Source organism: Alligator sinensis, unplaced genomic scaffold, assembly GCF_000455745.1.
Source record: "Alligator sinensis unplaced genomic scaffold, ASM45574v1 scaffold139_1, whole genome shotgun sequence".
Lineage (NCBI taxonomy): Eukaryota > Metazoa > Chordata > Crocodylia > Alligatoridae > Alligator > Alligator sinensis.
This window is the reverse complement of record NW_005843273.1, coordinates 189,637-216,452: the sequence shown is the minus strand read 5'-3', so window position 1 is coordinate 216,452 and position 26,816 is coordinate 189,637. Positions and strand designations below refer to the sequence as shown.

Genomic DNA, 26,816 nt, shown 5'->3' with positions numbered 1-26,816 from the left:
TCAATAACCTTACAGATATAAAACACAGTGTTCTGGGAAAAAGTGGTAGCACATTTTTATCTCACATATTTAGCAGGACTTGAAGAGGGACTATAGCCTTTTATGTCTGTAAGGTCCTGGGACAAAACCCTTCCTCCCAGGATAAATGCAATGCCTATTTACAGTGTTGGAGATAAAATCTTACAACATATAGAGGAATTTCATAGTTCTATAAATTGGCCTAAGAGCATATTGGCACTTCCCACTGCAGTGGAGAGGACAGGTACCCAAACTAACGAATTAAGTTGGATACTAGACTCAATCTAGTGGGGCAAATTAGTCAATTTCTAGGGTCTAGCCCTTAAAGTTCCATTCCATTAGCATAAAAAAGATAGTTAGCCACATTAGCTTGAGGTCAGGCAGAAGCCAGGGTAGAATTGTACCTTATAGACTAATGTGGTGGTGCATGAGCATTTGTAAGCAACAGATCACTTTCAAATTACTCTTTCTGTTTGAACACCCGTTCCCTGTATGTTTTTTCATAGCATTTGATGAAGTGAGCTGTTGCTTTTAAAAGATTACCCATCTTGGAATGAGTTAATCTATAAGGTGTGACTGTGCTCTGCCTTCTGCCTCATTTCCATTGACATCTGATCTCAAAATAACTTAATGCCACACTCTATAATATAGTAGAGAGGTACCAGGTTACTAAGTAGCCCAGGTATCAGAAACAGTTTAGTTGCAGTAGTATAGAGCTTGTTTATCTAGTACAGGGGTCTGCAACCTCCAGCAGCATGCCAGAGCATGGCATGTGAAGGCATTTTGCTTGGCATGTGCACCTCAGGGTGGATGGCACAGAAGGGGCAGGAGCTGTGCTGCCACAAGGATGGGCCCCTCACAGCTTTTCTGCTGTCTGCCCAGAGGTGCGTGTGCACCCACCATTGGAAATGAGCCAGGCCAGGGCTCCACAGACCTTGGGGCAGCTGCTTGTAGCCTCCTGCCACTTGCTGCGAGCAGCCTGAGCTCCATGGTAGGTGGCAGAGGCCTGCCCAGAGCCCAGTCTGGCTGTGGCAGGCAGCCAAGAGGCTGAAGGCCACTGCATTGAGGTCTGTGGAGCTCTGGCCCAGCTCATTGACAGCAGCAGATGCACACATGCCTTGGGGCAGATGGCTGTAAGCCATGAAGGGTCCAATCCTTGTTGTGGCAGTGCAGCCTTGGCCCCTTCCTTGCTGTCTGCCCGGAGGCACGCATGTACTTGTTGCCAGCAATGAGCTGGGCTGGGGTGCCACAGACTTTGGTGAAATGGTTTGCAGCCTTACAGACACCTCCCACAACTGTCCTGGGCCCTGGGAAGGCCCCTGCCACCCACCATGGAACCCAGGCTGCTCACACCAGATGGTGGGGAGGCTGCAAGCTGGTGCACTGAGGTCTGCAGAGCCCCGGGCCAGTTCATTGCTGGAGGCAGGTACACATGTACCTCTGGGAGGACAGTGGGGAAGGGGACAGGGATGCACTGCCGCAACAAGGATTGGGCCCCTCGTGACTTCCCCACCATCTGTCCCTAACACACCAACATCTTACAAGTCAAGATTAGGGTGTTTTTGGTAGTGCCAAAAAATGTTGCTGACCCCGATCTAGTATCTCTTCACTAAACTGCAGAGTTCAGTGTATGAAATCATTTTGAGATCAAATGTCAGTGGAATAGAGGTATATATTTAAGGCAGGGGTTGGGAATGTTTTTTGGCCAGAGTGCTGAAAAAACCACAATGTCTACCTTGGAAGGTGCTGGAGTGCCGACATGCCGGAGCCCGGAGCAGCTGTTTCCAGTCTCCTGGCTGCAGCTGGCCCACGGAGCCCAGTCTGTTTGCAGCAGGACTTGCAGCCTCCCCCCTTTGCTGGGGCCTGCCTGGGCTCTGTGGCTGGCAGCAGCTGCTTAGAGCCTGGGCTGGCAGCGGTGTGCCAAGCAAAATGGCCTTATGTGCCACGCTCGGGAGTTGCTGACCCCTGATTTAAAAAATAGACTTCAGAGATGCATTTTCTTGCTTGCTTCACCTTTGCTGAATCAGGAACTATATATTATCCATGATCTCAATTCCAATTATTATGCCTATTACTAAAGCAGTCAAATTTATTCTCAAATATCAAAATAATTTACAAGTTGGAAGCTTTTGGTGTCCTTTAAGGACATTTAATCCAAAGCTTAAAGTCTTACATATCAACATCTAATTTTTATCTGAGTTATAAAATACAACAGAACTTTTAGCTTTATTACTCTGTCACTAGAAACTGAATAACTGGAGTGCACCTCAGGTTTCTACATTGGTAGTAGTAAATATATTGAAGGTAACTTATTTTTAATTGTTGCAACACCTATTAAACATGATTTTGGATCAGATTTTAATAATGAAGCAGATGTTCAGTGTTTAGTTGACTGGAGCTACACCAGTGGAATTGACTGAGGCCTAGTTTGCAGTATACAGAGTAATTTGAAAAAAAAAATCACTAATCCTTAGATTTAGCTCCTAATTAATCCTTAGGATTAATCCACTCCACCTTTCTTTGGAAACAAAATAGGTGGAGGAAAAAAGACCAGGATGACTTTCAAGAATATGCCAGAGCCCAACAGGCAGCACCAAAGCTGACTAGTACAGCCTCAACTTGTAAACCTAAGGGGTGAACACCTAACATTTCCCACCAATAATATAATTGGTCCTGTCAGCCAGGTATAGTTATAGTTGATCAAACAAAATGACAAAGGCATCAGCTCTCCATTACCCTTCGTTATTGAAATTCTTGTTGTATTATAACAGGGTCTCACTGCACTATTCATACCTGCCGTATTTGCAGGTCTCTTAATATGCAATGCAGGGGGGGTGAGTTTTAGAGCCAAATCATGATTTCTGTAAGGAAAGGCCTGGCTTTTCATTTTCCTTTCTGATACCAGCAATGAGAGACCAAATTTCCCAGTGCTGCATAGCCTATAGGAAAGAGGAAAGTGAATATAATCCCTGAATGTCCTCTGCACTGCCTCAGTTTAGAGGGAAGCTGCAGGAAGGCAGCTTGGATTTATCCTTGGAATCTGTGACATTCTTACAGCAGCACAGTTCCGACCCTAGTGGAACCAGCCTTTGCCACATACCCGTTTCTCTAACTCCACCCATGGGTCACAGCCCCAAATTGGGTCACATGAATATATGAAAGGGTCGCAAACAAACTTCAAAAATTGATTCTCCCCAGAAATATTTGGGAAGCCCTGGCATTTCCCCGGCCAGCTGGCAGAGCTCTAGCCTGCAAGGGGCTACTTGGTGTTCTCCATGCGGGGCTGGGACCTGGAGTGAAGGGCACTGGGTCGGCACCGACCATCCATGTTGACAAATGGTACAAAAGGTTGAGAACCAGTGCCCCAACTCATCTTCCCAGGCCCTACACTCATCCTGCTCGGCACAAGCCAGCCGCGTGGCTGCGGAGTAGGCACAAAGTGACTTGAGAGCTTTCCCCTGGCTGCTGCGCGCGGGACGCACTAAATAAACTGAGAGGAACCAAAGACCCACACGCGGGGGGGCGGGGGGCGTTGAAGTCACTCTTCCCTGCCTCCCGTTTATGCTGGACTGACCGCAGGTGACCGAGCCACGGGCCCTTTCTCTGCAGCTAAAACAGTTGAACCCAGCGGATCAAAAGCACGCCCCGCTCAGCAGAGCAAAGCTGCGCATGCGCCCCCTTTGCCTCTCTCCCCGGCTAGGCGCAATCTTAGTCGGGCTCCTCGCTCGTGACGTCACGGGGCAGCCGGGAGCGGCCCGCGCGCACTGATCGCGGCGGGAGCGGGGAGACGGCCCCTGCGAGTGCTGCTGGGACGCGAGTGGACTGTACCAATGGTGAGGGGTGGGTCATATCAAAGTGCGCTTCGGCGGAGGGTACGGGGGTGGCGGAACCCACGGAGCCGGACCCGAGCGCGGTGCTGGGGAGGGGTACGAGGAGCCGCTTGACGAGGGGGAGGGGACGGGCGGCTCCGCGCGGCCTGGCGCCGCTGCCGCCTCCCCCCCTCTTCCCGGGTACGTGGGAGGGGCCGGGCCCGCGCGCTCGGAGCTCGCACGGACAGAGCCGCCGCGCTCGGTGCCCAGGGTGAGGGGCGGGGCCGGGCCGCGGGGCTTCCAGGTGAGCGTGAGGGGCCGGGTTGTGGGTGGGGTCCCCGGCTGTGCGGGAGCGGCGGCCCGAGCCGGCGGGAGTGTGGAAACAGGCCTCTGCTTTATGCCCAGGCGGGGAGGAAGGGCCCCGCCCCCTCCCCTCCATATCCCTTTGCAAAGCCTTCTGTGTGCTGGGGAAGGGGCCTGTCTCAGAAATGCCTTCCTGAGAGAGGGGCCTTTGTAACCTGTGTAAGTGTTTCTATATCTCTGTAGCTCGTCCTGGGTTGCACCAGAAACTGCAGGCTTGGGGGCTGCTTGGGTCGGGGTAACTTCTCCAAAATACTGCAGTGTTGCAACCTCCACTGTAAGAGTAGAGGGCACCCCAAAACCCCTCACCTCCACTGCTTTGTGAAATTGGGATGTCCCTTGGACATGCCCTCACTGAGGCGTTAGGCAGTCGGCAGCTGGTCTTATCTGTTGCTCTCTGGCAGAAACTACAGCCATTGTGGCTCTGAACATCTGGACTTGGTCTGGCCTTTGGATTGTGTCTTGCTGGTCTAAAGTGGGGGTGGTAGGCCTTTGGCCAGCTTCAACTTCTCGATACTCTTGCCTAGATGTGTGCATTGAAGGTCTTGGTGTGATGGTCGTAGACCTCTTTATGCATATGTCACGATCCAGAGGATTGATGGTTCCCTGTATACGCATACTTAAGCAGAAGGCAGGGTATAGTTGCACCTGATAGACTAAGTCAGAAATGTAACTTACTTTACGAAAGCAGGTATGTAATTAGGCGCATGAAAGATCTGGCCTCCAGTTCTGCTAGACCAGTGGTGCTCAACCCATGGTCCCATAGGTCAAATCTGGTCTGCAGCACCGTGCCATCTGTCCCACAGAGCTCCACATAGCTCCAAAAATTTGTTGTCAAGAGAGCAGTGGCATTTTTCCCACACAGTTACATTTCCAGACCTGTGGGGACTCTCAGACCAGGCAGTGGTGGATCTAGTGCCCAATCCTGGGACACAGGTGGCTGGGATGGAGTGGTGCCAGATCCCCAGGACCCAGTCCCAATGCATTGTGGCAGGAGTGGGCAGTGCCAGGCCCCTAGGGCCCAATCCCAATGTGCAGGGGTAGGAGGGAGCTGTGCTGGGCCCCAGGGCCTATTCCTGACATGCAGGGCTCGATCTGGCTTGTGAACCAACCCCATCCCACTTACCTGGCCCACAGGGCCAAAAGGTTGAACACTACTGTTGTAGACTATCCGTGGGGAGCTAGTACATAATCTGTGTTCCCTGGAGGTGTATGTCACATTGCAGAACCATACAGCCCTCCTACTCATCTAAATGGCCAACATTTAGATGCCTCCAGCTTTAACTGTACTAAGACACTTCTCTTTGCTCATAGGTCTGCTTCCCCCAACTGCTTAAAGTATATGCATCTTACCAGGACCTTTAACCTAAGAAGATAAAGAGATATCTGGGCAGCAATACAATGGCCCCCTTTCTCAAGTACTGTAGTGTAGTGGTTAGAATAGGGCACAGAAGACCTGCGTTCTAGGCCATCCTCAGCCTCTCAGTAGTTTGAAGCCACCCCTCTTATATCCTAGCAGAGTACCCTAACTGGCCAAGGTTTGGGGGACACACCTGCAAGCACCTTCTACCCCCATGTCCTCTTGGCTGTCCAGCAACTCAGCTTCAATTGAGAGAGAGTCATGAGGCCAAAAGGAGAGCAAGCAAGAGGATGCTTAACTCTGACCCTGGGGGGAGAGCACTGCCCTGAAAGAGAGGGGACCCAGGTTCTTGCTTCAGCTTCAAAGTTTGTTTATGCATTTTACCCCATGACCTTTTAATTTGAAGTGCTTTCTACAGACTGATGCGTATGTGCAGTCAGTGTAAGTCATGACTAGGGATCTCTGAAAATTTTGGAGGAAGTGCTCGCCATATCAGCTCCTTTAATTTGCTTAATTTCACAACTTGCTTTCCCTCCCCTCAGCTCTGATTGGTGGAGGGACCCTGCCGGCTAGGCTGTTTGTCGCTGATCGTAGGGGAATTGAAAACTGAGGTTTTAAATATGCTATGGTTTTTGCCTCCCTGCTGGTTAGCAGCAAGCTGGTGGAGGGGGGCACCTCTGCAAATCAGCAGTGGGGAGGCAAAAACCACAGCGTTTTTAAAATTGCAGTTTTTGCTTCCCCAGCAATCAGCAGCAAATGACCTTGCCAGCAGGGCCCTTCCACCAATCAGGGCTGGAGGGGGTGTGGCAAAATGAAAAAAATGAAAGAAGCTGCTGTTGGGGCATTTAGCTCTGGGATTTATGGAGATTCCTAGTCATGATCCTATTTTGAATCATATTTTAGTAACATGGGGTAGACGTTTAGTGACATCTGCTCCAATGGATCTACATCAGTGTACCTGACTGGAGACTAGTTTGCAGAGTGATTTGAAAAAAAAATCACTAATCCTTAGGATTAGTCCCCAAGTAATCCTTAGGGTTAATCTACTTCTCCCTTCTGCAGAAACAGCATGTATGATTAGATGCGTCACAGATGTGTGATTTCAGAAGAGGTTTGATTGCTGAGACAGTCATCTGGAGTCCCAGAAGATGAAGTGCAACTGTCTCCCCCAAGTCCTCGGCAGATTCTTCAGCTGCTGGTTAGAAAGTGGATACCACCACAACTTCAGTTTAGTGTCACATTGTTGCAAGCTGTGGTTGCCTATAATTTCAGGGAGTTCTGCAGCACTCTATGTCTTTATCACAGTATAGTACAAATGGACTTGGATACTTTTGGGGAAGCACTGTGTTGCTTTTGAACGTGGATAGTAGAGATGAACATAGTTGCGTAGGAGAAAACTGCAGCCACGAATGGCTTAAGCATGTAAAATTGATTCAAGCCATTATGCAAGATGAAGTAGAATGTTGTTCAGTGCTAAGACATTGGTTTCTAGACAGCTGAAACTGTGTAAGTGACACTTACACATGTTATGTGTAAAATAGAATTGTGCTACTTGGTAACAAGAGCAAAGGACTACATATACCATCTTAGGTAAAATCTGCAACAACATAAAAACACTTCGGAATATTCCATTCTGAATTTCTACCTGATGTTTCCTGCAGAAGGGAAGGTTTCAGAAATTTGTCTGTGAAGGTCTCATAGTTGTAGCCTGCAAGCTCCATAGATCCAACTACAGAAGCCCTCTTGACAACCCCACATATCCCAGGCTGCTTCCACAAAGGGGTTTGGCAGCTTGTTCTTGGGATAAGACCTTAAGCCTACTCAATCTTATTCTTTTAAACAGAGATTTGGTGTGGAAGCAGTGAGACCTCATAAACAGAATCCATAGTACCATTCTTGCATGACTTTTTTCAGAGTAGGACTCACTAAATTGACTTTTACCCTTCTCTTTCTCTTCTCTCACCTGAAAACTTTTTTTTTTTTTACCTGGTTTTCTTACCTAAAACCAAAATAGAAACTCATTATTGCAGTTTGTATACAGTTTAACTATATATGTAATAGAAATTATTCTTAAGAGCACACCACATTTTAATACAGTAGCTGCCACAAAGGAAATCAGTTTTGCTCTTTAGACAAGTATAATAAGTGATTGTTTTATTATTCCTTCGTGATGTTATTATTACCCTTCAAGGGCAAAAATAAGAATGGAAGGAAAGAGGTGACATATATTTCAAATAATATTTTAAATGTATCCCTCCATTTTAAAAATCTAATTTTATCTTATTCTAGGAATTATTAATCAAAAGCAACAGAAAGATAAATCCAGATATACTATACTGAAGAAATCCGTTACAATTAACTATTATAAATGGAAGGATTTAAAATATGTAATGGATGACAGAGATAAGATAATAGCTTTTTAGAAGATAAACCATTAAGAAACACTTCAACCTGCTTCTGTCAGTGCCTGAAAAAACATACAGGTAGTGCTTACCATAAATCATAAAAAGCTACAGTCAATTTACAAATCACATCTATACAGGAGCCTATGGAAAAAAGCACAGAGTTCCACTAGAGAAATGTTGTCTTCAGAAAAGCATGCCCAGTATTCAGTAGCACATGGTCACTAAGAATTGGATCTTTGTGTAATAGTGAAATTATAGTTAACAGAAGTATACATATTCTCTGATATGCTGACAAACTGCACCCCCAAGTGGATACATGGCTTAACCATAGTATATTCAGGTGTTTTGTCTGCATATTTTCCTATCTGAAAGCATTAAAATAATAACAATCTCATACATATTTTATAAAAACTGCTTTGAAATCTTGAAGTGAAAGGCAGGGTAACTACCAAGTATTATTATTAACAAAAGGTATACTTTTGCAAAAGAACTTTTGCAAGCACTTTTTAAGATGGGCAGCTGCATTAAGGACAGTATTACCTTTTTGTATGCAATGTATTTCTCTTTTTGTACATTAGAACCCTGCCTTTTGTGGAATTCATTTGAAGGTTCACATACACATAAATCAGTATGAAATGTGGCCATATATACTACACTAAAATAGCTATGTGTAACATGGCAAGTTTTTATGTGGATTATCCCAATCAATATTTTTTCAGTGGAAATGGTAAAACAGACTGTCTAGACCAGTATTAAGATAGTTTTGTAATTAGATGCTCTCATGATTGTGACATTGCAGGGTCTGGGTGTGCAGTGTAATGACTTTTCTTTGCCTCTGTTGCATTAGGTTCCAGTTGTTATCAGCTTTCCATTCAGGGTTAACAATGGGTATGTTGCCATTGTTCCACATCGCCCCATGTGTTTTAGTGGGACCCTGTGCCAGTGGTTCTCAACTTTTTTTTACCAAGACCCATTTGTAAATAATGATGGCCAGTCCTGATCCAGTGCCCTTCACTCCCAACCCACTGCCCCCTATCCCCAGCCCCCCATGTGTAGGGCAGGGGGTGGATGTGTGCGGTGGGGGGGGGGAATCAGCCCCTTGCAGGCTGGAACTGGAGTACTGCTTCCAGTTCTGGGACTGCACTTTAACAAGGACATGAGAGAGTCAGAGAACGACTACCCGTATGATCAGAGACTTGTGTGGCAGGCCATACAAGGAAAGGCTGAGGGATCTAGGACTCTTCAGCCTGAAAAAAAGAAGGCTGAGAAGGGACTTGGTAGCAGCTTACCGCTACATCAGAGGCGTACATCAAGGGCCCGGTGAACAACTGTTCACCAGGGCACCCTTGGGGAAAACTAGGGTTAATGGTCGCAAACTCCTGGAAGACTGTTTCAGTCTCAACGTTAGGAAAAACTACTTCACAACTAGTGTCAGACTGGAATAAGCTCCCTCCAGAGGTAGTGCAATCACTCTACCCTGGAAATCTTCAAGAGGAGACTGGACGGTCACCTTAACTGGGGTCAGGTGATCCCACTGTCTTCCCTGTTTGGTGCAGGGGGGCTGGACCCGATGATCTTCTGAGGTCCCTTCCAGCCTTACAATCTATGAACTCTGCCAGCCTGCAAGGGAAAAGCCACTGGTTTCCCACATTTTTTCCCATTAAAGGAGAATCCATTTTTAAAGTTTGTTGGGTCCTGGCTGTAATTATTACTGTTCTTTTGCAGATGATGAAAATTCTGTCACATATCGATTACAAAAGATACAGGACAGAAGCAGGTCTTCACTGGAATTAGTTTTTAGCTACTTATGAAGTTCCTGATTTTAAGCTGGTGCTATTGAAATGAAGAAAAGGAGAAGGATCACTGCAAATCTAAATGAGAAAATACATCTTGGCCATGAGAGAGATGCTTCGGATCGGATCGTTGTAGTAGACTGTGAACAAGAAATCATCACTAAGTCTGGATTGGCGTCTACAGACCAGCTTGAATGCACTCAAGAAGTTCCTCCATCACCAGAACAAAGAAAGCTCTTCAGCTCGCTGCAGTATAACAAAAATCTCCTTAAATATTTAAATGATGATAGACAGAAGCATCCATCTTTCTGTGACTTGCTCATAATAGTAGAAGGAAAAGAATTTAGTGCGCACAAAGTTGTTGTTGCTGTTGGCAGCAGTTATTTTCATGCTTGTTTGAGCAAAAACCCCAGCACAGATGTTGTCACACTGGACCATGTAACACATTCTGTCTTTCAACACTTGCTAGAATTTCTGTACACCTCTGAGTTCTTTGTATATAAAAATGAAATCCCTTTAGTTTTGGAAGCAGCAAAATTTTTAGATATTATAGATGCAGTCAAACTGCTGAATAATGAGGATGTTGCCCCCATACAGTCTGAAGTAGTAACTGAAACCCCAATACCAGCTGAGACTCTCAATGATCTGACTAGTAAGCTATCAAATAGTCATCAGTGCACTTTTTGTGGTCGAAATTTCTGTTATAAAAAGTCCTTAGAAAATCACTTGGCTAAAGCGCACCGATCCTTTTCGTTGGAAAAAAACCATGGGTTAAAAATGGTTGAGACAGCAGACTTTTCTACCAGAAGATCTACCAGAAATCGTAAATGCCCAGCCAAATTTGATAACAGTGATAATGAAAGTGGTGATGTATCTGACAGCAATTTTGATAAAGTCAGTTCTGACAAGGAAACATCTGATAAAAATGAGTTTGATGATAGTGGAAGTGAGTACAATGTAGATGAAGCACAGGAAGAAGAAATGTCAGGTGAAGACTCTGAGACTGAAGAGCAAAGTGAAAAAGAACATGGAGCTGAAGAGAGTCCTGAGCCAGTTGATTCTATAGGAAGTATTCCTGAAGGGTTAGCTCCAGTAATGATTCAGAGCAGTAGTAAAAAACTACTTCAGTGTCCCAAGTGCGACAAAACATTCGATCGAACAGGTAAGATTCATCAAAGTTTTTCTTCTGCTTTACCACATGGTGGTGCTGTTCAGATGCAAAACAGACAGAGCTGTTTCCAAATTTCAAAATTTCAGAGAATTGTTGCTGTGGCTGCAGCTTAGTATGAGATGTCAATTTTCATGTGTAATCAGAAATTACCATTGCTGTACCATTATTTTACAATTAAGACATAGATCAATGTGAATTCTATTTATTAAACTGCAAATTACACTACTTTTCTCTTTCTTACTCTTGGTGGTTAGCATAGGAACAGTCCTGTCAGTCCTGAAAACAGGGAGGTGAAAAAAGCTCTTAATAATATGTAAGGTACATAGTAGGAAATCTGAAACATGGCTTTAACTTTGTAACCATCACTAACTGTAGGAGATCGATGTAGCTGACTTTTCTATTATCACATGAAAGGCCATCAAAGGAATTATTGTTTACAATAAAAGTATTGTCTTCTGTAGTCATGCCTTCTTGAAGATCAAAATGCTACTTATACAGTTATATAGTTCCAGTTAACATATCTCATCCATATTACTTACGAGATGCATTTAGTTAGTGCAATGCTAATATATTGAAGAACATAATGAGAAAATGATGAGAAATTGATTGTAGAAAACTGTATTTCTTTCATAATGAGTTTTCATGTTTGTACAAATCCAGTAACTGATTTTATAAGATGTTTTGATGCGTTCTTGTACATCGTATAGCAAAATAGTACTAATTTCATTTCTGCTTGGAAACTAGGCAGTAGTATATAGCTGTTCCTGTAGTAATCTTAACAACATTTTAGATCTGAACAAAGGCAGAAGTTGTGTTACATGGACACTGGTGATAACTCTTAGCATAATTACCTTTTTTTACTTAGGAATCATTTTCCACTGAAACTTTGTTGTCGAGTTTAATTTTATACCATTTATTTGCAAGATGACTTGGTTAGAATTCTAGTTGTGAGATTAACTTGCCCTCTAAAAATATTTTAATTTTATCTTTTATTTTATTGTTTTTTGTTTATATATGATGAGTGTTTCATACCCTTGTGAACAATGCTGTTTGTACCCAGAGCTTCACAGAGCTATATCCCATGGTCTGCCCAAATGAGGATCAAATTCTGCCTATGCTGTTCCCACAAACACTCCCATTGGCCTCAAAGATGAGAATCTGGCTTTGGGCTTTTCTGTCTCTTTCAGCTGGGGTAATAAACACAATTTAGACTGGCTATAGGAGGAGCTGAAGCTTTTCAATGATTTTTGAATTCAGGAAAGTTAGGAAAAGACAGCAAAACAGGATCAGGCTTTTTTGATATTCCTACAAGAGTTGAATTGTAATTTTTTTTCATACTGAAACCTCTAGAACTTATACTGTTACCTTGGGGAGAAGTAATTTGTACATTTCCATACCTGTTGGTGCAAATCAAGCATACCTCTTATGATGATTTGTGAATTTGAACATTAAGGCAATGGACTGTTTTAAATTTAGAGTATCCTTGTAGTAGCACACTTGAATACAGCTTACCAAATAATATCATATTTGTTAGTTAAATTTGGTAACTTTTAATAGTGCTTTTCATTTTTAAAGCACTTTGCAAACATTAACTAGTTGATCCTAACAACAGCCTGGTAAGTACTATTATCCACATTTTACAGATGGGGATACTGACAGAGGTGAAATGAGTTGTCCAAGGTCACAGATTATATAATATTAACTTTCAGCATAAAAAGGTGAGATTTATCTATCTTTGTAATGGAATGTTTAAAATAAGCCTTTATAGAAAATTCTCTGAATTTGACATCTTTCTGTTTTTAATGCCTAAAGGCTGTTCTATAGAGGCTAAAAGCTTGTGAAGATTTACCATTTTTTAAAATTAAATAGTTTGAATGATAGCATTTATACAAGCAGATCTGCAACCCTTTTCTCTTGCAGTCCCATAACAGGTTTGTTCTGTTTAAAAACGTAGAAAGGAAAGCAAAAGTGTGATAGCTTCTTCTTAAAATGTCCCAGTTTCTGTTTTCAAAAACCACAATTTATTTCTTATAAAACTCTAAAACTCTGCTAGGTCTGTGGAAAAGTAAAATAATATTAATAATAAAAATCCCTTCCACACTAAATCATGACCCTTTAATTGTTGTCCTATGGGCAGACTGTTTGTTGCATTATCTAAAATTAGACCTTCACCCTACTTGAGTGAAAGTGGTAAATACATTTGGGGTGGGGAAAGTATTATTATTTACATCACAGCAGTGCTTAGAGAACTCTGATAATGGCTCATTTATTAGGGTATCTGTCATTTAGTTAGTCGTCAGCCATACCATGATACAGAACTTTAAGTTTTGTTTTTAAGTTGCCGGACTCTTCATAACTTTGCAGGCATGCTTTGTAAGTTAGTGTCTTTAAAGGAAGAAACAAACTCATTACTATGGGTCAAGTACCTTTACAGTGACAAATTCAAGAGCATATACATACATGATAGCGTAACAACATTCAGAGATGGAGTGAAAACAAAATATTGCCATCTTGAAAGCATTAAAGATGGGGATGTACTGGAGAGCCTTTGAGTGGTTGATATAAACATCGTACAGCTCAACAAAAATTAGTGAAAAAATATAATTCATATGTGGAACATGCCTAGATTTTCAAAGATTTAGTTTGCATTACTATCAGGAAACTCAAACTTATATGACACTTAAATAAGAACTCTATCCTGTCAAGCTTTCTTTAAGATATACTCCGTTGAGTGAGGTTTCCAATAACACAAAGAATTGACTGAAGGTGATGAATTATGCAACTTAACTTGTTTACTAGCCAGACTGCCTTTTAAGCTGTCTGTAACAGAAGATGCTCTGTTTTATTTCGTAGGCAAATATGAGAGTCACACACGTGTGCACACAGGTGAAAAGCCCTTTGAGTGTGATATTTGTCATCAGCACTACTCAACAAAATCCAACTTGACAGTTCACAGAAAGAAACACAACAGTAATACAGAATTTCATAAAAAGGAACACAAATGTCCATACTGTAATAAACTGCATGCAAGCAAGAAGACCCTAGCAAAACATGTCAAGAGGCAAGTATGAGCAGGATTATATTATATATTTCTCTTTAATGCATTTTCCAACCCTAAAACTGTAGTATAAAATAAAAAGAAAACTGTTCCATTTTGGTTGGTTTCTGGGAATGTTTTTAAAAATCAGATATTTTCAGAGGACACAGGAAATTACTGTTAGTTATCACAAAAGCTTGTGTGAGGATAGATTGATCATCAAGTATCCTGGTTTCCTCTGTTAAAATCTAAAATTCTCTGCTTAAAACCCCCAAATCCAAGGTTTTCTGATGTCTGTTTCTTGAGTTGCACTGGTAGGCTTCCAAATTGCTTTAAAATTGTAAATATTTCAATTAAAACATTGCGTTCAACTGATACCTATCTATATCTATCGATAGGTATCAGTTGAACGCAATGTTTTAATTGAAATACTTACAATTTTAAAGCAATTTGGAAGCCTACCAGTGCAACTCAAGAAACAGACATTTTGTTTAAATGAAAGCTGAGTTAAAAAATGTGCTTCACTTAAGTCTGATATGGAAATGAGCAGGCTAGGAGGTGACTAGAGAACAGGAATTTGGCACTGTGTAATACTATCATATAAATAATACAGCAGTTAGGTCATAAATGATTACTTGGTTGTATTGTCTTTCCTTCTAGGTTTACAGAATGTTAGAAGTGACATGGGGTAGTCCTGAGCATGGAACATGGTTGCCCCCTCCTGATCCTTGGGATTAGGCAAGGCATAGTCCCAAATCTGGATGCAGTTGCCCCCTGGGATTCGGCCTGGTACAGCTCCAGTCCTGGTTTGGCCATGGCAGTGGCATGTTTAGGATCTGAGGAATTTTCTGCTCCATACCAAACATCATGCCTCCTGCCATGCATGTGTGTCATGGCAGGAGGCATGATGTTCAAGATGGGGCATAACATTCCTCAGATTCCATCTGTACTATTATTATAATGTCTGTCAGAGACAACAGTGAACACCCAAAAAAGATACCTGAATTGCAAACAATGGGTTAATTTGAGTCTAGACATAAATGTTAACATAGTAGGCAGTACTTATTTGGAAGGAAAGAGGTTTTACTGGAATCCTTAGAACTGATCAGGGGAATCTCTCTTAATTGCCTTCTGTTCTGAAGCTTTGTCTCTTTTTTTAATTTATATCAGTATGTTAGAAGTAATACCTAATATTAATAAGTAACTATTAATTATATTCTTGTAATTATGTTAATGCCTATGTCAATAAATAATAGACCAGGTGGTTAGTTGAGTGCATGTAACTTCAGAATTTTTCATCCCAAGAAATAGGTATCTGGTTTTTACTTTAAATGGAAGCTGGGTTAAAAAAAATGCATTTCAGTTAAGTCTGATAGAGAGGTGAGCATGTTGGGAGGTGACTACGGAACAGGACTTTGGCACTATTAAATATGTTAATTTATATGAATGTAAATAACAGAGATGTAAGATCATAAATGATTATTCAGTTGTACTGTCTTTCCTCCTAGGTTTCATCCAGAGAATATACAAGAATTTCTTTCTATCAAAAAGACAAAGAGTGAAGGCTGGAAATGCGATGTAAGCATTACTTTAATTTTAGAAAGATCAGACATCATAAAGATTTATACTAAGAGTTTTCCAAAAATATATTATATAGAAATTGCTTAGTTTTATGGCTTAATGTGCACTATATTTTTATGTTTGCTGTAGATCTCAGTAAGCTGTGTAGGCCATAATGAAGTTTTGCTTTTCTGTCAGTCGAGCTGAATTTTATTAACTGCTAGATTTAGGACTTTGTAGTTCTGTATAAAGGACCAAATTTCATTTTATAGGTGGCAAAGGATGTTAATTTTTTACTAAATCCTCTGTCATATTTTTATGAGTGGCAGAAAACAAATAAAGCTAGTATTAAGAAATTAGAACTTTATCTCAATTCTCCACGCACATCCCATAAAATATATTTGCTGCCTTTTGAAAAGATAGAAGAAACTTGTGAGTTAGTATGAGTAAAGTTTTCCTTCATACTTTGTTTGGCTGCGTGTTCATGCCAACTGAATCAGTTAGCAGATACCAGGTGGCCTTTTGTGTACCACAAATGAGGAGGATCAACAAACAACAAAATGGGGGGAACAAAAAACCCCCCCCCCCCCCCCGATTTATTTCTAGTTGATTAGATGTTTGAACAAATGTTTCTGTCATTTTAGATTTGTAAGAAATCTTTTGCTCGAAGACTCCATTTAGAAGAACATATGATTCTTCACTCTCAGGATAAACCTTTCAAGTGTACCTATTGTGAAGAGCACTTTAAATCCCGGTTTGCAAGATTGAAGCATCAAGAGAAATTCCATCTTGGTATAGAAACCTCATTCTGATTTTTAAACTATCGATTTGAAGTAAAAGTGTTCCTCTTGTGGTGTGCATCCCTACCCAATTAGTAAAATAGGTCTGTGGGCAGAACCAGGTTCTGGACCTGGTGCCTCACCCAAACCCTGGAGGTAGGTGGAGGAGGTGCCATGAGCCCAATATAAGGGAAATCAGTGTCCCCCAGACCTTTAAAAAGCAGGCGTGCAGCTGGAAAACCCAGCTGCACACCCAAGAATGTACCTGTAGCTGGGTTGTAGCCATGCTTTTAAAATTCCCTGGGTGCTCATACCTAAACAGCAGGGAGAAGTTTTCCAGTCTCTGGCTTCTAGTGCCTAAGGAACTTGGAGAGTCAGGCTGTGGGGGATAAGAGTCTCCTGGTAGTGTTTAAATTCCCCAGCAGGTGAAGCCCTTGGACCCCACCCCTCCACCCCCCAATTTGCCAGGTTCCAGGTTTTGACAATCAGCTAATTGTAGCCTCGGCCCTGACAACCGTGGTCACAAACAGGACCTGGGGTCTCCTAGCCAGTATTGATAGTCAACTAGTTTTCATCTCACTGAACTGGTGACTCCAACTGGTGCAGATCGGGGGCCGACTATCAGCTGCATGTTGGCTTCCACCACAAAAATCAGCTGATTGTCAGCTGCAACCGCAGATAGCATAGGAGCTCATTCAAATCCCCTGAATTTCTGGCTGCCAGAGCTGACAAGCAGCTTATTGTTCGTTCTGTCTGGATCTGCAGGCACTCCACTTTCAACTTGCTGGTTCAGTAACGGTGAATTTAGGAACAGATCCCTGATTGTGCCCCCTGCCATGCATATATGTTACAGTATAAACAAGAGAGTTGCACTCTTAATCTGTGTTAGGTGTTAGTATTTTACAAATACAGTAAAATCTGTTATCTGGCATTTAAGTAATCGGAAATTCTATTAACCGGAATTTCTGGCTGGTTGGTCATATGCGGGAGGGGGCAGGGGAAAGCTTGCACACAGTGTCTCTGCCACCACTCACCACCTTGTGCTGCTGCCACCACCAGCCAGCCGCCCCCCCCCCCCCCCCCCCCCCCACTCCGCCTAGCTGGGTTATTTCAGATAACCAGAATTTTTACTTAACCAGCAATCCCCTTACCCCGGGGATGCCAGATAACAAAGATTTTACTGTATTAAATTGGTCTGACTGTGGATCCGCTTTTAAATTTCTGTTAGCCAGTACCAGATCTGGTGACTTCTAGATCATGCTGAAGGTCTACTTCTTGTTATCTTTTCCTTCTAGGAGCCTGAATTCAGCTGGTAGTGGCAATGATAATTTCCATTTGGAAAACATTCAGATGCACCTAAGTTATTGTTGTATATTGGTACTAAATTTTTGTTTTTATAGTAGTTGCACATGTTTCCAGAATATTTGATTTTGAAAATCAAACTAAAATATTACAGGATAAATTGCCAAAAGAAAAAAAATCTTATATTTGAAATTGCCAAAAAGATTTGTTATAATATATCAATAATGTGCTAGGCCATCTTTTTGTTGCAGATTACAGTGAACCAGAAACCGGCTCACATGCATTACTCACAACTTAGTACTGTATTGTGTATTTTCTGCCAGGACCTTTCCCATGTGATATTTGTGGTCGTGAGTTTAATGACACAGGAAATCTGAAACGTCATATAGAATGTACTCATGGAGGAAAGAGAAAATGGACATGTTTTATCTGTGGAAAGTCAGTAAGAGAAAGGTAAGGGGTTACAGACACTTGACTTAGCCTTTGATTTTTTTAATGTAAAAGAAAAGCTTTTGAGGTTTTTAAAATAGTTAACTTCAGGAGGTTATTTCAAAAGTAGTATCTCTGATAAAGTCAACATACAAAAAATAGTTTTTGTTTATATTGAGGTGTAATTGAAATACTACAGCTTGTATTAAGTTTCTTTCTGTTTTCTTTCTGTTTTCCTTTGAGAAGAAACTAAGGATAACAGAGAGAAAGGTAGCAGTCATTTAGTCACATAAGCAAATCCAGTTAAGTGCACTTTGGGCTGTATACACATGTAACAGGGGATCCCAGCTCTGTTACTCTTAGAGGGATGAAGAACTAGAGGAGACATTGGGGTCCCTTTAAGATTTGGACTTTAGCCTGAAGGGATAGATCTCCAGATTAGCCAGCAGCCACACAAGCATAAAGCCAGAAGCCTAAGGCTACAGGGGAAACATGTGGGCAAGCTGCCTGCTGTGAGCAGCAGATAGAATTATAGCCAAGCAGTTCAGTGAAGTCTGCAGAATTACTAGATAGGCAGAAGCTGGCAGAGAAGCAGGCTTGTTAATTGATTGAGAAGAAACCCCTGGGCCTGTTTACAAAGACGAGAGGCGGGTGATTGGAACAGGTGGAGTCAAGTAGTGGAGAAGCCCAGTTCTGGCTCCAGAGCAGGCAGTTTGGTTCCCTGATCCTTGGAAGGAAAGGAGCTCCTGCCAGTTTAAACTGTGAAAGAGAAAGCTGCAGACCCAGGAAGATACCTTGAAGGCTGGGATGTAGCCAACAGACTGGAGAGAGGTTTTTGCAGCAGTTAAGACCCAAGGCAGGGTTTATATTTGAGGTAGAAACTAGTTGGATACTGTTTTGTGTTTTTATATTAACTGAAGGCTTGTATTATAGGACAGAGTATTGGTAGGTTGAAAAAGAGAGAACCCTGCCAGGACCAGGGACCAGGTGGGTGGGTGTGAACTGATGCCCAGACAAGGCTAGAGGATCCGTTGAATGAAATTAGAGTAATACCCATGAGGCATGGGTGTGGCTATGGGGGAGGCTGGAGGCCATGATTATTTCTCCTAAGACATAGATGGGGCTATGGTCAATGCACTGTGAGACACAGTAGAGGAGATGGTGAATGCAGGGCACCTTAGCACACATAGGAATGGGATATCGAGTGGTATAAGTGGGCTAAGCCAAGCATAGATTAATTCTTAGACCACTTACAAACTCTTTGAACAACCTCCCAAATGAACATATAGATAACATCAAGGCATGGCAGACAAAACAGAGAGCGTGGTGTTATCCTGGGGGACCAGACTGGAGTAGGACTAGATTAGCCACCAGATGGTGCCACGGCTGCCTGAGACAGGGTCTTGTCACAACACTGAATTGATAACTTCATGCTCTTTGTTCAGATTAACAGTATTGTGCAGGGGCAGGGGGTTAAGTCATCATTAAAATACTAGCTAGCGATAACAATAAGGCATATATTAAATACACTGGGCACATTTGTATCTTTCATTAAGTATATGCATTTATTTTGTTTTCAATAAAACATATTAGGTACCGTTTTCGGAAAAAACCTACTGAGGATTTTTTTTTGTGCTCTTTGTAATGTTGACCTATGTTTACCTAACATGGTTTGTCAGTGTTAAAGGGATAGAAAACACGCAGTTCTATCAACACTTGTAAGTGGTACTGACACCATTCTTAAATATTACCCTCTATCAACACTTGTAAGTGGTACTGACACCAGGCTTAAATATTACCTTTTTTATTTATTGCTTTACGCAGAACAACTTTGAAAGAACATCTGAGAATTCACAGTGGAGAAAAACCTCATCTTTGTAGTATTTGTGGGCAGAGTTTTCGTCATGGAAGTTCCTACAGGTAATGAAACATTTTTATTTGGAGAGAGATGTCACCTCTTCTTTACATATGGTGTTCTACATATGTATGCGAGATGAACATATGTTCAATTTCCTATAGTTTATGAGGGATAATATTGGTAATACTGATACCATTGTTTTGGTTTTTTCCAACTCAAAAGGAATAATTACTTTAAACACAGCTTAGATTAAATAAATGTCAAACCATTTTGGTGGTGTTGCATGAAATCATCTCTTTAATAAACTAAATTTGGGACTCAGATAACATGACACCCTTTCATGTAATAAAAATAATTGTCTTCATTCTAATCAACTCCCAAGAAACAAAAATTAGTATTCGTCTTCCCTCAAATACAGTACAACTTATATTGAACTGATGTCTTTGAAGTCTTCTAGACTAAGTACTGTTCATGGAAAAGCCCTGGGAACTAGAAGAACCTAGCTTCTGTGTCTGTATTTTCAAGTGAAATTTATATTCTAAAAAAATAACTAAAATAACTGCATGAATCTGTATTTGTCTTGATGACACACAAAATTCAGCAAAGTTTTGAATCTAAGTAAAAATTATACTTATCCACAAGCACTGCAAATTTAATTTGGGATATGAAAGTTGATCTGCGTTATTTTTTTCTTGTTTAACAGTTAAAGACTCATAAGATGGAAATTAATAATTTAGTTCTGTAAGCGAGAAAAGAACGCAGGTGATCTGCAATGCTGTTTTTGTTAAGATGCTACAGTACTTCACAATCACTTTTATGACCATAATCATATTAATACATTGACAAATGTATCTCTGTTTCACTGTTTAATACAGACTTCATCTAAGAGTCCACCATGATGACAAGAGGTATGAATGTGAAGAATGTGGGAAAACATTTATTCGGCATGACCACCTGACAAAACACAAAAAAATACACTCAGGTAGGCATTGTCTTTGAAAGTAGGCTTCAAATTATCAAGTGACTTAAGATGGTATGGATAGCCAATTTTGGATACTTATTTTTTAATAGGAGAGGGGTTTATGCTTGTTACAAATGTTACCTTTATTGCTTTTAGTACTATTTAAATAAAACTGTTATAAATTAAATATCTCTTCAGACATTTGCAAGTTTGGAGAGCCAGATGTTTCCTCCATGTTAATAGAGTTGAGGGGAAGTCAAAAGGTGTAACTATGAATACTTAAAGAAAAGAAAAAAAGAAGCAAATTTGATAAAGGAGGATTTTTTTGAGTTCAGATTTCTTTTTTTTAATAGCAGTTGTGTGAAAAAATTAATTCCATAACACAGAAGCTGTCACAGTATCTGGCAAAATTTGTACCCTGATCACTTTTAATATACAGTACAAAGATGGAAGAATTATACTTGTATTCTCTTGGTTTCTGAAGTTCCCTATTATGGATTGAGAGTCAGAACATAAAATGTATAGTAAGAGAACTGAACGTAGCAAGGTAGGTGAAAAAACAGGAGGAAAAAAATTAAAAAGCCACCTGTATATTTTGCACGTTGAGCTGAATGGAAAAAAAATGGAAAAATAGTTATCTAAACGGCATATTGGAGATTTCTTTCTTCATCAGTTACAGGATCCAAAGGAATGTAAGACTCCCTAAAGTGTGGAAATTACTTTCCGAACTGAAGATATGAAAGTGATCAGAGTCCAAACTTTCTGCTTTAATAAGACAGCTTCCTATTTAGTGTTTGAAATCCTAACATTTGCTATAAAACAAAGAAATCTTTGAAAACTCAGAAACAAAAAAATCCCCTTGTCTACTCCATATTTGCTTTTTTTCCCCTCTAGAAGTTACATTCTTTGACTGTCCAAACTCCCTCTACTTACATGAGAAGAAACATTCTGCCACTTTGTGGAGGATCTCAAGATGACTAAGAATCGAGACTTTTAAGCAACAGTTTAAAAGATAAAAGGTAAATACTGAAACACCAGGGTGGGAAGAGATTATTGTATAGAGGTAATACAAAGTTCTGAAAATTAACTACTGAACTGATAATGTAAGAGACATTAAATTTGAGTTTACTTAAATACATATGTGTATTTTGAGGTGTTCGGGGCTTGGATTGTTGCATAGGTAGTACTTCGTCTCAAAAAAGGTAGATTTTCAGTTATTCTTCTGTACTTCATTCCTGTTCTCCTTGAATGGCTGTTTGGAGAAGAATTTCCCAGTCATTAAAATTAGATGCTGCATAGTAGGGAGAAGAGGACAGTGAAAAAATAGCCAAAAATAAGGAGATAGATAAAAATTTAAACTCTTCTTGAACCATCCCAAGGTCTTGAAATCTTCATTTTGGACAATAGATAATCTTTTTGGTGTATGCTCTGAATGAAAAAACTTTAGGTTAGCTGGGGCCTCTGAACCAAATACAGTTATGAATAAGGAGTTATTTTTGTGAAGCTTCTGATTTCTTTTTACAATTTCATCAAAACATTATTTTCTTCTTTTATAGGTGAAAAAGCGCATCAGTGTGAGGAGTGTGGAAAATGCTTTGGCCGTAGAGACCACCTCACTGTACATTATAAAAGTGTTCATCTAGGAGAGAAAGTATGGCAAAAGTAAGGGTTTTTTTTTGTTTGTTTTTTAAAACATTTCACTATTGTAAATGAAGATTGGACAGACTTTTTCCTGTGTGAGAAACTTATGTGGGAACTACTTTTATCTGCATTTTTCATCTGTCAAGGCCATCTGTTGACCCTGATTCATATGCCAGTACCTTTTATGTTGTTGTTTTCTTAACCCCTTTCAGTGTTGTGGCAGTCTAAACAAGACCGGTTTCTTCTGTTCTCAGTTAGGCTGAGTAACATCAAGACTCAGATGGGGTGTCAGTAGATTTAATATGTTCATTAGTGACTAAATCAATGTTGAACGTTGCTTGTGTGTCTTCTATATAATGACCATTTACAGATTAGTCAATATTTCTGATGTGTTAGAAGTCAGTTCAGAAATGCATAAGCTCTCCCAGAAGTGCTCTTTACAGTATCAGATGGAGACCAGCTTATCAGGGGGTGTTGCAGGGTAGAGGTGCTGGGGGTGAGGAATAGCAACAACAGAGATGTAAACCACAGTGGCAAATTATCCAGTAGATAAATTAACCAGAGTTTACTGTACTTGAAGCACTACTGTACTTGGACAACCAGTAGGGCTAAGTACAGACAGTCTAAAAGCCCAAGGCTGAATCAGGTTAATTTTTGCAGGTGACTCTAAACTGCATACATTGAATCAATAAGCAAGTAAACAAAAATTAATTTTTGATTCTGGAAATGCAGCCACGTGCCTGGAGTGGCTCAGGCCAGAAGCCAGGCAGCGCTAGAGCCCACCTCCCTGCTTGGCTGGAGCAGACAGCTTGGGCTAAGGCTAGCCTACCTACCTTGTGGGGTGGAGAGAGGAGGCAGGGGTTGAGGAGTGGGGTGCAAAGCATCCTGGGTTGCTGGGGGACTGTGAGTTAACTTGAATCTGGAGGGGATCTGGGACAGTTGTTCAGTAAAGCAATTTAACCTAAATCATCTAAGTCTGATGCTACATCTGTCCAGGTTTGTCTTAAACTGTCCATTTTGAAAGCGATTTATGTTCAGTGAACTTCAGTTGTGTTACAGATTTGAACTGGTTTCTGACCACTTATACCAGTTTATGTGTAATTTCTGTCCCTAGCCTAGCAATGTAGAGAACAGCAAAAAAGCTTTTGAGTTATTGTATCAGGAAGCAATGTACCAGAGGTTTAGAGAAGTATCAGCAATGATGATTGGTATTTTACAGGTTTAAAGGTTAGCTTCAAATGTTTATTCTGTTTTTGAATAACTTACTATAAATCATTGTAGCAGATTCGAGCCACAGGGGTGGCCATGATGCCCCCTGCTGGCTGCGTGGCTCCTGTCTGGCTCTGTCTCTAATGTGGCCCTACCTTAACTGCTTGCTTGCCATGTCTTGATGTTATTAAAGTTAAGTAAGGGAGGCTGCCCACGGGCCTTAGAGAGCGCCTGAGTGCAGTCAACTCATCGATGGGTCCCTCCTGGACCCTGCTAGTCTCAAGCAGCCTTTGTGTTAAATAGGCCCTCTCAGCCTGGCAGTGTCCCTCCCTGCAGGGCACCTATAGCCTGAAGGGCAAATTGTGTGGCTACATTCCTCCCCTATACCACAACCCAAGCCTCACAGGTGTTACTACTTCAGCAGGTTACTTTCCTTAGCCCCTCTTTGGACTCTCAGACCCCCTGGGTCCCTTCTCCTCTGTCTCTGGGTCCTCCAACTCCTAGCCCCTCACACAGTTCCTCTCTGGGCTGGGGAACCCTTTGTACCATGCTTAGCCCCTTCTCGACTGGTCAGCTTGGTTGCCTTATTCCAACCCTCCTCTGGGCTGGGGAGCCCTTTGTGCCCTGCTCAGCTTCCTCTGGGCTGGCAGGCTCTATTCCCTTTGCCCTCTACCCCATCCAGCCCTTTCCCTGGGCTGGGAACATCTCTATGGGTCTTGAGCCCATCTCCAGAAGGGCTCAAGGCTTGTAACTTGAACAACAGAATCAACATAAAATAAAGGCCCCTTGCCTACAAAAAAACCCTTTCTTCTCTGCCCTAGGTAATAATCTCTGGTTCCCAGGGTTGCAGAGTTTTTCTGCAGTTCCCAGGCTTACAGAAGCTTTCTGCTTCCCCTACCTTCTTAGGTCCTTCAGGAGTCCTCCTGCCTTGCTGCAGAAAAACTCTTCTTCCCAGGCTCTCAAAGCTAGGCTGTCAGCCCCTACTCCACCTGGAAGCTGCCTCTCAGGCAGCTTTTCTCCTTAAAATGGCAGGCACACCACAGTGCCCTGCTACAATCATCCATATGAGCAGAACTATATAAAATAATTACAAGGTTGTCTAGCTTGATCTAAAATATAAAGCTTTCATTTTCAGTTACAGTCTGTCTGCCTGCTAAAACAAATTTTGTTATCCATTTGTTTACTTGGGCTTATATTCTAGGTATCCCACTATTTTTAATTTGTTAAATATGACAACTTGCTACTAGAGAGAAGATTTATTTTTGATGTTGAACAGAGGGTGAACATAAAAGATGGTTCATTTGGGATTCTATAGGAAAGTCTTGAAATGCTATTTGAACACTCAGTGCTTACACCTCTTGCAGAACATAAGATTAAAATAAGAAGAGGCTTTAAGGGTGCATTCAGATGAGTGTGCATGTGCGGTTTATGGCACATCAAACCTGTTTATGGCATCTCAAATTGCATATGGTGAATGTACAACTGTGCACCACATTGCAAATTGCAGCGTGGTGCCAGCATTTGATACCAGGATACCCTGGTATCAATTAAAAAAACAAAACAGAAAACCCTGCAAAAAGTGGCATGGTGCACATGGCAGTAGTGTGCACTGGCCAGAAATGGAGTATGGCCATCTAGAGTCAAAGCCTTCCCTACCCCACCCAGGACAATTTGGCACATGCCAAAGTGTCCATGCAGGGGCATGCCCAAGGCACAAAGCAGTGGCACAAATGTGTGCTGCTGCTTTTTGTGCCCCTGGAAACACATGCCTTGCACGTGGCGATGCGCCCTAAGGGGCATTCTTCAAAGTGGATTCCCAAAGAACTTGAACACCCTTTCCAGTTACAAAGTTTATATTGCAGTGTAAATGTACAGGAAAATATATGGAAACTTTTATTAAATAACCATTATGCAGTTAGAGGTTCCATGAAGGACTTGATACATATTTGAGATGTTATTAGGAAAAACCTTGAGCTTCTAATCAAAACATGTTTTCTTTTTTCAAGGTATAAAGCAACGTTTCATCAGTGTGAAGTTTGTAAGAAAATTTTTAAAGGAAAATCAAGTCTGGAAATGCATTTTAGGACACATTCGGGTAATTTTTTCACCATTGTTATTTATCTTTTCTTAAAAGAGTGCATTTGAAAAGAAAATGCATCTATTCCTAACAACCAGAAATGTAGCCAAATAGCTGTTAGTTGGCTCAAGATCAACAAAACTATTTCAACTCTTCGGGTTTTAAGACTATTATGAGCAGCAGTAAAAGGATATGAGTTGAAGTACCTCGTCCTGTAGATTGCCCCTTTCTGAATGCTGCCCTCTGAGGGTATTGATCATACCATTCTTAACTGCCCTAAAGGTTGTAGTTAAGACTGCAAAAGTTCACTGCATCTTGCATCACCCGATTGATTGCTAATGCACATTATATATTCTTATGCTTTCCAGTCATTTTGGTACTCTAGACCAGTGATTCTCAACCTTTTCTGTACCAGGACCCATTTGTAAGCATTTATGGCAAGTCCTGACCCAGTAAATAGTTTTAAGTAAAAAACACAACAGTATTTTGGTCCCAAAATACTTGTTATACACTACAAGTTAAAGCGGCTCAACAGTCTTAATTTTAAAGATAGAAATCAACATCAACAGGAAAACAATAACAATATCAACATATGGCCCTCCATTGCTCCAAGTGACATTCATCATTGTGTAACATGCACAATGCAGAATGGCGGTGCCCCTCACTCCCAACTTGCAGCCCACTGGCCCTGCTGGTGCCCTTCACTCCTGACCCCCTGCCCCCAGGTCCCAGCCCCTCAGTGTGTTGGGCAGGGATGGGAGTGTGGGGGTGGAGGGAGGGGTGCGCCCACAGCAGGCATGGGGCTGCAGCCTAGCCAGACCAGCACAGGCAGGAGCCACCTTTGCGGCCCAACTGACAGGACCCAGAGCGGGTTGTCGATATTCACTGCTGCGGCCACCAGGACCCTCATGTAAGCCATGCCATCAGCAGCGTGAGGAATAATGGATATGGCAGGGCCATGCTGCCCTTGCCTCCCCCGCACCAGCTGCTTGTGCAACGGGCTGTGGCTCTACCTTGTTTCCATAGCCTGGCCACTGTTGCTTCCCT

At 41.7% G+C, this 26,816-nt stretch overlaps 1 protein-coding gene across 8 annotated transcripts in view; it reads left to right on the top strand.

Annotated features, from left to right (window-relative positions):
• The first annotated feature begins 3,755 nt into the window (after nt 1-3,755).
• ZBTB41 (zinc finger and BTB domain containing 41) overlaps nt 3,756-26,816 on the top strand; it is a 30,521-nt gene continuing 7,460 nt past the window's right edge. Inside the window, exons 1-11 of one of the 8 annotated variants that reach the window (XM_025194670.1) lie at nt 3,773-3,851; nt 6,610-6,745; nt 9,678-10,907; nt 13,770-13,977; nt 15,462-15,531; nt 16,158-16,305; nt 17,918-18,047; nt 19,848-19,943; nt 20,757-20,863; nt 22,399-22,504; nt 25,699-25,787. In XM_025194670.1, coding sequence (XP_025050455.1) covers nt 9,794-10,907; nt 13,770-13,977; nt 15,462-15,531; nt 16,158-16,305; nt 17,918-18,047; nt 19,848-19,943; nt 20,757-20,863; nt 22,399-22,504; nt 25,699-25,787 — 2,068 coding nt within the window. In that variant the 5' untranslated portion in view covers nt 3,773-3,851; nt 6,610-6,745; nt 9,678-9,793. The other 7 variants (XM_025194669.1, XM_025194672.1, XM_025194673.1 and 4 more) reach the window with 7 other exon arrangements.